The 16191-nt window shown below is 36.6% G+C and overlaps 1 protein-coding gene across 6 annotated transcripts in view; it reads left to right on the top strand.

The window, feature by feature from the left end:
• Positions 1-16191, top strand: part of FSD1L (fibronectin type III and SPRY domain containing 1 like) — a 77308-nt gene that overhangs the window by 22611 nt on the left and 38506 nt on the right. For all 6 annotated transcript variants that reach the window (XM_059072107.2, XM_059072110.2, XM_059072109.2 and 3 more), the window contains 2 exons: positions 8271-8372; positions 16111-16133. In XM_059072107.2, coding sequence (XP_058928090.1) covers positions 8271-8372; positions 16111-16133 — 125 coding nt within the window. The remainder of the gene's footprint in view (positions 1-8270; positions 8373-16110; positions 16134-16191) is intronic.

The raw sequence follows: 16191 nt of genomic DNA, 5'->3' as shown, positions 1-16191 counted from the left end.
GGCTATTTGGGGTCTTTTGTGTTTCCATACAAATTGTGAAATTTTTTGTTCTAGTTCAGTAAAAAATGCCAGTGGTAATTTTTTTTTTTTTTTTTTTTTTTGCGGTACGTGGGTCTCTCACTGTTGTGGCCTTTCCCGCTGCGGAGCACAGGCTCCGGACGCGCAGCCTCAGCGGCCATGGCTCACGCGCCCAGACGCTCCGCGGCATGTGGGATCTTCCCGGACCGGGACACAAACCCGTGTCCGCTGCATCGGCAGGCGGACTCTCAACCACTGCGCCACCAGGGAAGCCCGCCAGTGGTAATTTGATAGGGATTGCATTGAATCTGTAGATTGCTTTGGGTAGTAGAGTCATTTTCACAATATTGATTCTTCCAATCCAAGAACATGGTATATTTCTCCACCTATTTGTATCATCTTTAATTTCTTTCATCAGTGTCTTATAGTTTTCTGCATACAAGTCTTTTGTCTCCTTAGGTAGTTTTATTCCTAGATATTTTATTCTTTATTTTTTTCTTTTTGTTGCAGTGGTAAATGGGAGTGTTTTCTTAATTTCACTCTCAGATTTTTCATCATTAGTGTATAAGAATGCCAGAGATTTCTGTGCATTAATTTTGTATCCTGCTACTTTACCAGATTCATTGGTTAGCTCTAGTAGTTTTCTGGTAGCATCTTTGGGATTCTCTATGTATAGTATCATGTCATCTGCAAACAGTGACAGCTTTACTTCTTCTTTTCCATTTGGATTCCTTTTATTTCTTTTTTTTCTCTGATTGCTGTGCCTAAAACTTCCAAAACTAGGTTGAATAATAGTGGTGAGAGTGGGCAACCTTGTCTTGTTCCTGATCTTAGTGGAAATGGTTTCAGTTTTTCACCATTGAGAACAATGCTGGCTGTGGGTTTGTCATATATGGCCTTTATTATGTTGAGGAAAGTTCCCTCTGTGCCTACTTTCTGCAGGGTTTTTATCATAAATGGGTGTTGAATTTTGTCAAAAGCTTTCTCTGCATCTATTGAGATGATCATATGGTTTTTCTCCTTCAGTTTGTTGATATGGTGTATCACGTTGATTGATTTGCGTATATTGAAGAATCCTTGCATTCCTGGAATAAACCCCACTTGATCATGGTGTATGATCCTTTTAATGTGCTATTGTATTCTGTTTGTTAGTGTTTTGTTGAGGATTTTTGCATCTATGTTCATCAGTGATATTGGCCTGTAGTTTTCTTTCTTTGTGATATATTTGTCTGGTTTTGGTATCAGGGTGATGGTGGCCTCATAGAATGAGTTTGGGAGTGTTCCTCCCTCTGCTATCTTTTGGAAGAGTTTGAGAAGGATAGGTGTTAGCTCTTCTCTAAATAGATAGAATTCTCCTGTGAAGCCATCTGGTCCTGGGCTTTTATTTGTTGGAAGATTTTAAATCACAGTTTCAATTTCAGTGCTTGTGATTGGTCTGTTCATATTTTCTATTTCTTCCTGGTTCAGTCTCGGCAGCTTGTGCATTTCTAAGAATTTGTCCATTTCTTCCAGGTTGTCCATTTTATTGGCATAGCATTGCTTGTAGTAATCTCTAATAATCTTTTGTATTTCTGCAGTGTCAGTTTTTACATCTCCTTTTTCATTTCTAATTCTATTGATTTGAGTCTTCTCCCTTTTTTTCTTGATGAGTCAGGCTAATGGTTTATCAATTTTGTTTATCTTCTCAAAGAACCAGCTTTTACTTTTATTGATCTTTGCTATTTTTTCCTTCATTTCTTTTTCATTTATTTCTGATATGATATTTATGATTTCTTTCCTTCTGCTAACTTTGGGGATTTTTTGTTCTTCTTTCTCTAATTGCTTTAGGTGCAAAGTTAGGTTTTTTATTTGAGATGTTTCCTGTTTCTTATGGTATGATTGTATTGCTATAAACTTCCCTCTTAGAACTGCTTTTGCTGTATCCCATAGGTTTTGGGTCGTCGTGTCTCCATTGTCATTTGTTTCTAAGTATTTTTTGATTTCCTCTTTGATTTCTTCAGTGATCACTTCGTTATTAAGTAGTGTATTGTTTAGCCTCCATGTGTTTGTATTTTTTACAGATCTTTTCGTGTAATTGATATCTATTCTTATAGCGTCGTGGTCAGAAAAAATACTTGATACGATTTCAATTTTCTTAAATTTGCCAAAGCTAGATTTGTGACCCAAGATATGATCTATCCTGGAGAATGTTCCATGAGCACTTGAGAAAAATGTGTATTCTGTTGTTTTTGGATGGAATGTCCTATAAATATCAAGTAAGTCCATCTTGTGTAATGTATCATTTAAAGCTTGTGTTTCCTTATTTATTTTCATTTTGGATGATCTGTCCATTGGTGACAGTGGGGTGTTAAAGTCCCCTACTATGATTGTGTTCCTGAAGGTTTCCCCTTTTATGGCTGTTAGTATTTGCCTTATGTATTGAGGTACTCCTATGTTGGGTGCATAAATATTTACAATTGTTATATCTTCTTCATGGATCGATCCCTTGATCATTATGTAGTGTCCTTCTTTGTCTCTTGTAATAGTTTTTATTTTAAAGTCTATTTTATCTGATATGAGAATTGCTACTCCAGCTTTCTTCTGATTTCCATTTGCATGGAATATCTTTTTCCATCCCCTCACTTTCAGTCTGTAAGTGTCCCTAGGTCTGAAGTGGGTCTCTTGTAGACAGCATATATATAGATCTTGTTTTTGTCTCCATTCAGCGAGTCTGTGTCTCCTGGTGGGAGCATTTAATCCATTTACATTTAAGGTAATTATCGATATGTATGTTCCTATTACCATTTACTTAATTGTTTTGGGTTGTTCTTGTAGGTCTTTTCCTTCTCTTGTGTTTCTTGCCTAGAGAAGTTCCTTTAGCATTTGTTGTAAAGCTGGTTTGGTGGTGCTGAACTCTCTCAGCTTTTGCTTGTCTGTAAAGGTTTTGATTTCTCCATCAAATCTGAATGAGATCCTTGCTGTGTAGAGTAATCTTGGTTGTAGGTTTTTTTCCTTCATCACTTTAAATATGTCCTGCCACTCCCTTCTGGCTTGTAGAGTTTCTGCTGAAAGATCAGCTGTTAACCTTATGAAGATTCCCTTGTGTGTTATTTGTTGTTTTTCCCTTGCTGCTTTTAATATGTTTTCTTTGTATTTAATTTTTGACAGTTTGATTATTATGTGTCTTGGCGTGTTTATCCTTGGATTTATCCTGTATGGGACTCTCTGTGCTTCCTGGACTTGATTAACTATTTCCTTTCCTATATTAGGGAAGTTTTCAACTATAATCTCTTCAAATATTTTCTCAATCCCTTTTTTTTTCTCTTTCTCTTCTGGGACCCCTTTAATTTGAATGCTGGTGTGTTTAATGTTGTCCCAGAGGTCTCTGAGACTGTCCTCAGTTGTTTTCATTCCTTTTTCTTTATTCTGCTCTGCAGTAGTTATTTCTACTATTTTATCTTCCACGTCACTTATCCGTTCTTCTGCCTCAGTTATTCTGCTATTGATCTCTTCTAGAGAATTTTTAATTTCATTTAGTGTGTTGTTCATCATTGCTTGTTTCCTCTTTAGTTCTTCTAGGTCCTTGTACTTTTTAGTTCTTCTAGGTTTCTTGTACTTTCTCTATTCTATTTCCAAGATTTTAGGTCATGTTTGCTATCATTATTCTGAATTCTTTTTCAGTTAGACTGCCTATTTCCTCTTCATTTGTTTGGTCTGGTGGGTTTTTACCTTGCTCCTTCATCTGCTGTGTGTTTGTCTTCTCATTTTGCTTAACTTACTGTGTTTGGTGTCTCCTTTTTGCAGGCTGCAGGTTCATAGTTCCCATTGTTTTTGGTATCTGCCCCTAGTGGCTATGGTTGGTTCAGTGTGTTATGTAGGCTTCCTGGTGGAGGGGACTAGTGCCTGTGTTCTGGTGGATGAGGCTAGATCTTGTCTTTCTGGTGGGCAGGTCCACGTCTGGTGGTGTGTTTTGGGGTGTCTGTGGCCTTTTTATGATTTTAGCAGCCTCTCTGCTAATGGGTAGGGTTGTGTTACTGTCTTGCTAGTTGTTTGGCCTAGGGTGTCTAGCACTGTAGCTTGCTGGTCGTTGAGTGGAGCTGGGTGTTGGTGTTGAGATAGAGATCTCTGGGAGATTTTCACCGTTTGATATTATGTGGATCTGGGAGGTCTCTTGTGGGCCACTGTCCTGAAGTTGGCTCTCCCACATCAGAGGCACAGCCCTATTTCCTGGCTGCAGCCCTAAGAGCCTTTCATCCATATGGCTCAGAATAAAAGGGAGAAAAAGTAGAAAGAAAGAAAGAGAGAGAGAGAGAGAGAGAGAGAGAGAGAGGGAGGGAGGGAGGGAGGGAGGGAGGGAGGGAGAGAGAGAGAGAGAGAGAGAGAGAGAGAGAGGAGAGAGAGAGGAGAGAGAGAGAGGAGAGAGAGAGGAGAGAGAGAGAAATAAAATAAAATAAAGTTATTAAAATAAAAAATAATTATTAAGAAAAAAAAATTTTTTAATTAACAAATGACAAAAAATCGGACAGACAGAACCATTGGACAAATGGTGAAAGCAAAGCTATACAGACAGAATCTCCCATAGAAGCATATACATATACACTCACAAAAAGAGGAAAAAGGGAAAAAATAATAAATCTTGCTCTCAAAGTTCACCTTCTCAATTTGGGATAATTCGTTGTCTATTCAGGTATTCCACCGATGCAAGGTACATCAAGTTGATTGTGGAGATTTAATCTGCTTCTCCTGCGGCTGCTGGGAGACATCTCCCTTTCTCTTCTTTGTTCGCACAGCTTCTGAGGTTCAGCTTTGGATTTGGACCTGCCTCTGCGTGTAGGCCTGTGGGCGTCTGTTCTTCGTGCAGACAGTACGGGGTTAAAGGAGCAGCTGACTCGGGGGCTGTGGCTCACTCAGGCCGGGGCGAGGGAGGGGCATGGAGTGCGGGGAGAGCCTGCGGCGGCAGAGGCCAGCGTGACATTGCACCAGCCTGAGGTGCGCTGTGCGTTCTCCCGGGGAAGTTGTCCCTGGATCACAGGACCCTGGCAGTGGTGGGCTGCACAGGCTCTCGGGAGGGGAGGTGTGGAGAGTGACCTGTGCTCGCACACAGGCTTCTTGGTGGCAGCAGCAGCAGCCTTAGCATCTCATGCCCGTCTCTGGGGTCCATGCTGTTAGCCGCGGCTTGCGCCCATTTCTGGAGCTCTTTTACTCAGCACTCTGAATCCCCTCTCCTCGCGCACCAGGAAAAAGAGCAAAGAAAAACTCTCTTCCCTCTTCGACAGGTCCAGACTTTTCTCTGGACTCCCTCCCGGCAGGCTGTGGTGCACTAGCCTCTTCAGGCTGTGTTCCCGCAGCCAACCTCAGTCCTGTCCCTGTGATCCAACCGACCGAAGCCTGAGCCTCATCTCCCAGCCCTCGCCCGTACTGGCGGGTGAGCAGACAAGTCTCTCGGGCTGGTGAGTGTTGGTCGGCACCAATCCTCTGTGCAGGAATCTCTCTGCTTTGCCCTCCGCACCCTTGTAGCTACACTCTCCTCTGCGGCTCTGAAGCTTCACCCCTCCGCCATCCGCAGTCTCCTCCCGCGAAGGGGCTTCCTAGTGTGTGGAAACCTTTCCTCCTTCACAGCTCCCTCCTACTGATGCAGGTCCCATCTCTATTTTTTTGTCTCTTTTTTTTCTTTTTTCTTTTGCCCTACCCAGGTACGTGGGGAGTTTATTGCCTTTTGGGAGGTCCGAGGTCTTCTGCCCGCGTTCAGTAGGTGCTCTGTAGGAGTTGTTCCACATGTAGATGTATTTCTGATGTATCTGTGGGGAGGAAGGTGATCTCCGCGTCTTACTCTTTGCCATCTTCTCCCCAAGTACCTATTATTATTATTTTGCCACTGATCTGATTCGTGGAAGACTTCCATGCAAACTGCATTTGGGTTCTTTTTAAATGAGATGATGTTACTCTGATCTTTTGATCAAGTATTCTATTAAATTCATCATTAGCTGTTGAATATTGATGGGGGATTCAAAATGTTGCAGAAAATGAGAGAAACAGTTCTAAATACTCTTTGGAAGTGGTGACTGCAAAGATGTTAGCACCATCTTTTCTTCCTTATCATCACTTCAGATCTTCAGTTTTTATAGTGATTCCATTTTTTCCAACCTTTTATTATCCTTTGTGATTCTTAATACTTGACTTTTCTTCTCAATGGCACAAAAATTTTCAGTTTTTTAAAATGTATTTTTAAAAAATAAATTTATTTATTATATTTATTTTTGGCTGCACTGGGTCTTCGTTGCTGTGCGCGGGCTTTCTCTAGTTGAGATGAGCAGGGGCTACTCTTCTTTGCCGTGCGTGGGCTTCTCATTGCGATGTCTTCTCTTGGTACAGAACACAGGCTCTAGGCACGTGGGTTTCAGTAGTTGCAGCATGCAGGCTTAGTAGTTGTGGCTTTTGGGCTCTAGGGTGCAGGCTCACTAGTTGTGGCACACGGGCTTAGTTGCTCCACGGCATGTGGAATCTTACAGGACCAGGGCTCAAACCTGTGTCCCGTGCATTGGCAGGCGGATTCTTAACCACTGTGCTACCAGGGAAGCCCCTTTCACAGTTTTTTAATAGAAATGGTGATCAAGGGGAGAGCATGGGATATTGAGGGGACAGTAGGTTGTAAAATAAGTCTCTAAGTTATTGAGATGTAAGCTTAGTGAACATAACTTCATTCTTCAGGATGTTCTTGTGTTATGGTTCAAAGGAAAACCTATGGTGATCTCAAACCATAAAGCTTTCTTGGGGTAGTTTAAAAACCACATATTAAAAAGAATCACAACTTGGCTACTGATGCCATTTCTTTCTTTATTTGGAGTTAATAGAGCATCTCTGTTCTTTCTTTGGGTTCACAAACTCAATAGCATGTTGTTTTTATTAAGGTATTTTAATAATTCCTCTGAGTAACTAAGTGGTCTTTAAGTTGTAATCCTTTGTTCTCTCTTTATTTTTACTTCCCCTCTTGACTTCAAAGCAAATTTATAGCATTTTCTTAGAATAAGATATTTTTTTTCAAACTTTGACTTCAGATTTTTTTTTACTTTAATAGTTCATTGAGATGTATTCTTTATTCTTCTTGGTGTTTTTTACTTTTATACTACATTGGCTTACTCTGCCCTAGTGATCCTGTATGGACCATTTATACCTACCATCTTATTCTCAGTGATTTTGCTTTTATAAAGCTCTATTTCAAATGGTGGTTTGTTAATTCTTTGAAACTCATAAGAGGCTTACTCATAGGAAGAGCAGTATTTTTATGAAATTGTAGTTAGGTTCTTAGAATGACACATGAAAACCTATTCTAATCCAAACTATGACTGAACTATTCTACTTTTCCAAAGTAAAACAGGACACATCAGAAGCCAATAAAATCAGACGTAGTTTAGTTTGTATCAGAAGGGAAAATTAAGTAGATTTGAATATGGAATAGATATTAATAAATATTCTGAAGAAGACTCTTGGATACATTTAAAAGAAATGGGTCCATTTCTTTGTTTAAGATATCACTAACAATATTTTCGCATAACTGGGCTTAGTTTTAAATCTACAAATGATAATGTGAGAGAAGGGGGGAGGGGAGGGGAGAGAAAGAACTGAACAAGAAAGATTGTGTTAGGTGAAATTAACATATCACTATAACAGAGCGTATCACTGTAACAGTTACCATTTTTTGTTCCTGTTTGATTTTTTTGAAATCTAGGCACTTCCTGTGTTATCCAGCTTTGGAAACTGTAAATTAGCATTTATAGGAGTATGTATTACTTGAGTAATGTGATAAGTGGAGTACTAAGATTGTGCTCAACTGAATGTACCTGTAACTCGATTCATGAACTTTAGCTTAATTAAATAGCATCAAGAAATTTTGTCTTCATTATAGAGGATGTTGCCTGCAGATGGATTATTTTGATATTTTACTTTAAATTTTCTGACTACCTGATTGAGAAGAATCTTTAAATAAATTTGACCCCAACCATTTATAATTGCTTTGTTTTCTTTTTTGTTTTTAAATGATGAGTATATCTTTATCTGTATGCAATTAAGCTGTTCTGGACAAATTATGGACAGTTTAAGATAATTAAAATTTGTTATATATATGACTAGTGATTACCTTGCTTCAATACCTCTCTAAAATGTTTGCTCAATTATTGCTATTAAGATTGTAACATTCATTGTAACAGTATATATTTATGATTCTGATGACAATAGGAAATTCTATTTTAATGATTTTTTGTTATTATTATTTTTAGAGTCAGCTTAGTCAATGTAATAATGCCCTGGAGAACTCAGAAGAACTACTAGAATTTGCAGCAAGGTCACTAGATATAAAGGAACCTGAAGAATTTTCAAAGGTACCAAAAAACCTACCAAAAAAATGAGACTAATCCACTTAAAAAGGAAAGTTTTGTTTAAAAGAAGATGGTGTTTTCCCGTTCGATTTTGGATTCATTCAGTCATTTCTGATACTAGAAAAGGCTTGGCAGTTCTTGTTAAGTAAAATGCTAGCCATTCATTTATTCCAAAGCATATACTTAGAAGTGTGTGTCATTGGGGTCATGAACAAATTAATTATTTGTTTAATGCTCAACTCAGATGAATGACATTACTCTTTTTTTCAGTTACTTCCCCTTTGGTCATTTATTTTAAAGGTACTTGTATACTTTAGCTGAGTCATACCTTTGTTATAAACATTTTATAACTAGGGAAAGAAGATTGATATTGCTATTAACATTCATAAAAATCTAAGTTGGTGTTCCTTTCAATGAGCTGATTAGGAAAACATCATCACTTGATACATACGAAAGCAGTTTGAAACTTAGTAAATTTGTTATTAAATGTCCCAGTGTTCAGCTTAAGTAATTGTTTGAATGCTTTATTAAAATATGAAAATATAGGTCCCTAAGGGGTATATTTGGTTTGAAGATACAAATAGTAGAGCAAGAAGACTGCTAATGTTTTAACCTAGATCCTGGTGTTTAAGAGATTCTGAATTCTAGATTCTTATTCTAAGTAGAGTCATTTAAAAATGATTACCAATTTATCAAATCATTTGATATTTGATATAGAATAAGTATGTAGACTATAAAGAAAATGGCATGAAAGAGTGTGAAATAAAGCTATATAATTAGTAAAATATATACTGTGAAGTAGTCTTATCAAGATAAGATATTTGAGTTTGATATTTTCTTGGTCTTTGTGGACTGTGTAGTGAGCTGCTTGAAAGGTAGCTTTATAATCCATGTGTGCCCACCAGTGATTTCATTTTATGATTTTTTTCAATGAACTTGAGGGTAGAAGAAACTTCCTTGAGAAGATAACATTTGCTGACTTAAATCCCTGCATCTTGAAAATGAACTTTAAAAATTAATTCCTTTTGACTAAATGAATGGAAATTTGTTTTGCTGTAAACAAGTTAACCAATTAACTCTTGAATTTGGATGTTGGTTGTAAGAAAATTCATCTTTGCACTTTGTAAGACTTATTATATAAAGGAATTATAAGGGAGTAGTATCATACTTTAAATTATTCTAAAAGTATAGATATGTCACCTATTCAGATGACATTTATGTGATAACCTCAAATATCTGGAACATAGCCAAAAAAACATGCAGAAAGCAAAAGATGTCTGAGTCAGCAGAATCAGTGTCACACAGTTTGTGAGTGGGAGTTAATATCTTCTATTCATGATAGTGTCTCAGAATCTGTTGGCTATTAATATGTACATGGTACTACTACATTTTTAGGTTTTTTTCCTTTTTGTTTCCTGGTTGTCAACAGATTCCCCTTCTAGTGGAGTAGGGCAGCTGTTAATGACAGGCATAATCATAGCAGCAAGAATTAACAGCTGAGCACCTGAGAGCAGAAGAAGACAGGAAAACTATAAAATGTGGACATAGTACTCAAAAATAGCTTGAATCCAGTTGAATTTAAATAGGACCTGATGCTTGGAAAAACTGACGAAAGTTTGTTTCTCCTAAGTTTCTCTTTTCATTGACATTTTCAGAGTCCTTTCTTCTTCCTCTCAAAAGATTCTGTTCTTTCTTTCTCTCTCCTTTGTTCTTCCCAGCTTTGTTAAAACTTGTTTCCAGTATACTGTAAATTGGAAAGGTTCTGATAAAATAAATCACCTTGTGGTTTAAATATATTTTCTTCATGTGCCACTTTGCTTCTTATCTTACTATTTTGGTCTTGTCTTCCAGCATTTTGCAGTACTGCCTGGTAGCTTGATCCCTTTGGAGATGTGTTGAAATGAATTATTTGTCAGTGTTTCCTAGCCAGAAATCTGAGTTTATTGTTCAAGAAAAATGCTTAACTGAGAGTTACTTGCAATTATTTTCTTTTACTTGTAATTATTTTCTTCGTATATCCAAATAGTATCCAGATAATGGTTTGATTCCAAGTCAAAAACTAAATGTACTTTCCTAACCAGCTGCATGGACTCCGGGCTTGCCTCAGATACCTAACTGCTGACAGAGTAGGGAAAGATGACTTGGAAGATTAATTATTGGACCAGGAGTATGTTGTTAGATATTTGGAAACAATTCTTTTAATGTATATTATTTGCAAATATATTAAAATGATTAAAGCAGATTAATACGAATAACTCATGGGAACAAAAAATATTGTAGGCTGAAATCTAGGCCATGATTCTTTTTAGACTTCATTATCTTCAGAAAGAGTATTTTAAATACTAATATTTAGGTGATCATGTTGCAGTACATCAGCATGAGAATTGAACACAAAGCTATGCTAATTATTTACCAGCATTAGACAGTCTGAAAGTCAACAAGTAAAAATAGCACAAATGGAAAAGGATTTTAGGACAAATTTTCACTAATTTTTTTTAACTGTTAGAAGTTTGATTGATAGTAAATATATGCAGAAAGATCACCAGCAAATGAGTTCTGGATCATTGGCTTTATTTCTGGTTGAACAAGTAGCCAAAGCCCCAGCAGACTTGGTTTTTCTGCTAATAACTGGCCTGCAGAACACTGCATGGATCCCTTAGCAAAATTAATATTCCTACCAACTCCCCCTCTCCTCCGAATTTAGAACTTGAATTTTACCTATGAAAAGAGCTGAGTTTATGGGACATTTTCCAAGTCAATATAACTAACCAGCCACTTCATCCCAATCTTGCCACACATAACTCAGTTGTCAGACAAGGAGGGAGGAAATGGTTACCTGCACACAGGTGCTTACACTGGAGAAAAAAGTACAGAGTAAGGTGAAAGGGAAACAGTCTTCTAGATTAGATCACAGATGAAAAGGGAGAAAGGATTTTGTATATTTCCAACTTCTGACTCACAGTAACTCACCATTAGAATATTATTCAGCAGGTGTCAATCTCTTACCACTGGAGGAGCAAATAAGGAGACGGGTGGAAGCTCACTCAGTATTTTCAAGGGAGCAGAAGTAGTACTGGCAGAAACTCCTTCTGTGGCTGCAGTCAGGAATTCTGGGAGAGGAGAGGACCATCAACAAAAGCATGAAGGGAATTCCCTGGCGGTCCAGTGGTTAGGACTCTGCGCTTCCACTTCATGGGGCACAGGTTTGATCCCTAGTCGGGGAACTAAGATCCTGGAAGCTGCTCCGTGTGGCCAAAAAAACCAAAAGCATGAATGTTTCAGTTATAAAGGCAGTTTAAAAGCAAGTCTAAATATTTAAGAATAGCTCAAACTATAATTTTTCACCTTTACTTCATTTGTAGGTGTTTATGTCTTATAGAAATGCAGTCTCCTATTATATAAATGTACTTAGTCATAGAGTACAAATGTATGTGGTACTGTATTCCATGTTTATTTCAAGTTATTTACTAGGGTTTTGTGAAGAAGACTTTTAAATGATCATGTTTTTGGAAAAATAGTGCTTTTTATAAACAGATAAATATATGTATAGGAAATATAAAACTTCTAATGTTTGGAATAAACCAGTATGCAGTAATTTTTTTTGAAATCTAGTATTTTTTGCCTAAGGGAAAATTGCACTTTGAAACGGTCTCTTATTTACTCTCTCTGACTGAGTCCCTTCATTTCCCAAGTTATTCCTTAATATGGTATTTTTGGGGTGAAGGTAGAAGTCTCAGTAATATATTATAAAAAGTATTGAATATTTGCCCCCTAGTCATTTTCACATTGTCTCAAGGAAACAATGCACAATTATCTGTCCCAAATCTAATAGGATAATCTGAAGTATGAAACAATGTGAACATATGGACATAACTTGAAAAGTTTCCTCAGTGTTGTGTGGCATTCACATTTTTACTAGGAACTCTATTGGACTTTACTGCAAATCAAAATCAAGGTAAATCTTCTCCAGAAAATGTGACATCTAGCCTTTGCTACATTCATTGTTTTGACAATGTTAGTATATTTTTCTCTCAGCAGTTATCATTCAGAAACAGATATATTCTTATTTTTGTTGCTGTTTATCAGTGCTCTTGATTTTAACTAACTTTTCCCTTGCTACCTTTCTCCATTTCAGCCTGTATTTTGGAGAATTAGATTGTTAAAATGTTTAATTTATTTCAGATATTTTTAAAAGTCATTATCTACACATAAGGTGGCTTAGGGTGGAGTTTAGGGTTCAAAGATATCATTATGCTCATCATTTTATAGATGAGATAATTGAGTCCTAAAAGAGTTAAGTGACTTGCTGGTTAATGTGATGGGCTGAAACTCAGAGCTCTTAAAACTTGGTCTAATGCTCCTTATTTTTAAAAAGTTTAAAAATTTCTGCTGGTTGGGAAGAAATTTGGAAATCTCAGATTTTGTTCTGTTTGGGTAAATGATTCATTGAGTACAGTAAGCAAGATCTAAAACTTCTTTATTATTCCTATTTTAATTGTGTTTAGGAAACACTATTTAATTAGCTCCTCCATATATGGAAATATTTTAGAGTACTTTGCTTCTAATGTCTTTCTGTAAAAGGAGAAAAATAAAGATATTAAGAAGAAATATAGAAACAATAAGATCTTAATCTTCAAAGAGCTGAAATAAATTCACGGAGGAAAGTAGTTTCTATATCTACTCATTGCAGATTGGGAAAAGATCTGGTTTAAATACTTTATGTTTAATTGGTAGTGATAAAGAACCATTTGTGATTACTCCTCCATTATTATTACAGTTTTATTTAAGGAAGTTTGGTCTCAGGTGACAGATTCACATAACTGGTAAAATAAAGGGTCAGAATTGTAGGATTTATTTTAAATAACATTTGAGAGATGAAGGAAAGGAATCTCAGAAGAGAGAAAGAAGCCATCTCTGATGATAAGAGAGAGAAATGAATTGTTGGCAAACAATTTCAGTAGAATATTGAAATCGAAATAGTGATTGAAATTGAAATAGAAAATAGTGATGTTGAGCAAAGTAATATGACTAATGTTTCTTGAAGGCTTTCCAATAGTGTACACTGTCATACCTAAAAATCTAAGTATTCACTGAGAGCTCTTCATAATTCACGAAGTGGTATTATATAGATACAAATAAATGTATTGGAGACAGAGCAGTGGTAAATCCTAGGATCAGGTGGTACTCATTAAGTAGAGATGTTTAATTGACAAAAATGCATCACTCTTGAAACTGAAACTTAGAGGAATCAAGCAACATATTAATGTGTATGTTTTGGACAGCTTTCTGCTTTGGGAGAAGAAATTCCAGAAAAAAATTAATCTATTTTCCAATTTAAGACATTTCTTGAAGTTGGGCCCTTTTATTGAAATACCTGCATAATTTGAGACTTTCTATCCTTTTCTCATTGCACAGTATAACTTCTGCAACCACTCTTGCATTTATACAGTGTATATACTATAAAATTTGAACCTAAATGAAAGAGGAACCATGGAGGGTCTCCAGTTTTACCAACTGGGTGTATTTATATATATAAATACATGGGGCAACAATTTTTCCTAGATTATCTGGCTTTTCATCTATTTATTTTCTGGTTTGTCATGAACAGCCTAGTATATTAAACAATAACATGAAAGCTTTACATGCATGTGTACATGTGCACACTTGCACACAGGTGCACTAAAAAATGGCACCTTACTAAATTAATACTACACACAAAATTGAATCATTATGGTCAGTTTTAAGAACAGTAATGGTCTTTATATTGTTGGGTTATTTGGGAGTGACTGGTAAGTAACATTCCTTTAACCAAGTTCTAAACCAATTGGGAAATAAGACAAAACAATAAAGTTGATAAGAGGCCAAATAAAATGATATTGGAGAATTTGGCTTATATCAGTGGGCACACTTCCTAATATTGAATCCTAGAAGTAGACAGACTTACCCCACCCAGGAATGTAAGTACAGGGCTACCTCAGGTCTTTGTGTGTGAGGGGAGCCTGTTTCAATGAAACTTACTGAATAGAGGAAAATAACCGAATACAGAATACATGTTCTCTGTGGGCAAGCAAGCTGCCAGAAAGAGGGAAAGGTGCTGAGCTACTTATTTCTAGTTTGTCCTTCCAAACTCATAATCGGATTAAGTCATATCATCTTCCCAGGAGAAAATGAGGGGATGGAGAGTAAGGCGAGTGGCGCTTTTCTCCATGTGTATGTGTAAAGAAACATCAAGTGCAGAGTCATGTCTCCTCTTCCCCTCCTTTCACACTTGTATAAAAATCTTTGGTTATAATTCTAGCTATAATGGCAATAATTTTTTAAAAATCAGTGTAATTAACTTTTTAAAGGTAAATTCAACATACAATATTAGTTTCAGATGAACATGCAATTGACTTTAACATTTCTTATTCCAGTACCAAAGTAGGTACTTTGTACTTTTATGTATGACTTATGGCACGTATTATACATGCCACAGAATTGGGTTGTTTGCTGTAGTATTTGGAGCTTGGAATGCGTTTTTAGAAGCATTAAGGACCAAATAGAATGATTAGTATACAAGGTCATGGAAATGATTATGATAGTGCTGTGATGTGCTCATTTTCTAAATCTCAATTCTGTTCTTTTTGTGTAGACAGGTATGCAGACCAGAATATTTTAGGATGGGTATAAAAATGACCAATACCAAGTAAGAACAATATTAGAACTGAAGAAGAGAGACAACAGAAACATTGCCGAATACATCTAATTAATGTTCAATTAAATTTAGTAGTTATTAAATATTACTATGTGCCAAGCTTTATGCTAGACACTGGGGTTAGAATATCAAGCATAATAGCCATGTTCTGCATTAGATGTGTTGTTAATTATGATGGTCAGCGTGGGGAAAAAACCTTTTGTTGGACTTATTATATGGTATGTAAATTTAAAGGGGACAGCAGTTTCTGCGTGTATTTTTCATAATTTTTCTGTGACATACAGCACCGAGTAATAGCTGTGCCCTCTTCCTAAACTTGTGCTAGCATTCTCAAAAAAAAAAAAAAAAAAAAAAAAGATATCTTAAGTAGCGTAGGTTTACGTTGGCAGCTTCTATGAAGTCATCTGAGGGAAAGACCCTGTTGCTAGAAGTGTTTCTTTGGTTTCTCCTTGTCTGAATTTTTGCCATTACAACTTCATTTTTTGGGGTAAAGGACTGTAGAACTGCAGCCTAGTTTTATATGTTAGCAGGCAAGCTCTCAGAATACAAAGTCCTTGCCCAGTGAAGGCAAGTAGAGAAAACTTGGAAGAACCGTTATGAAGTGGTGAAAGAGATCTCTGAAGAAAAATTGAAGAGCAGATTTGAAATGTATGAGAATACCATCAGAATGCATAGAAATGTGTGCCCCATGAAGGAGATTGATTGTTCTAGTTGAAGAGTGTCAGACTGAATTAAAGTGGAGGTGTGTGTTGATAATCTTAAGGTAAGAAAAAACATTTATAGTCATCTGGAATTAGTTTGAAGTGTTAAATTTTCCTCCTTATTTTAAGGTGATTTATATCGGGACTGGATTTCCAACTATAGTTCTAACATCACATTATGCAAGCTGTTGTGAACTGTACAGATATCTTGTAATTTATGTTTTGGTGAATATGAACTAATCTATTTCAGGGTTTTTATCCTAACTTTTCTTGCATGTCACTGCCATTGAAACTTGCATGAAAAGCACTAACTGCCTTCTTTCTCTTCTCCCTGATTTGCTCCAAGGCTGCCAGACAGATCAAGGATAGGTATGGTATAAAACCTACATTTTTATTTAAGTATCAACATTGAAGTCAGAAATGAAAT

The sequence above is a fragment of the Kogia breviceps genome, chromosome 8 (genome assembly GCF_026419965.1).
Source record: "Kogia breviceps isolate mKogBre1 chromosome 8, mKogBre1 haplotype 1, whole genome shotgun sequence".
In the NCBI taxonomy this organism is placed as follows: Eukaryota; Metazoa; Chordata; class Mammalia; order Artiodactyla; family Physeteridae; genus Kogia; species Kogia breviceps.
Note: the sequence above shows the minus strand (reverse complement) of the source record. Positions and strands in the feature narration are given on the sequence as shown.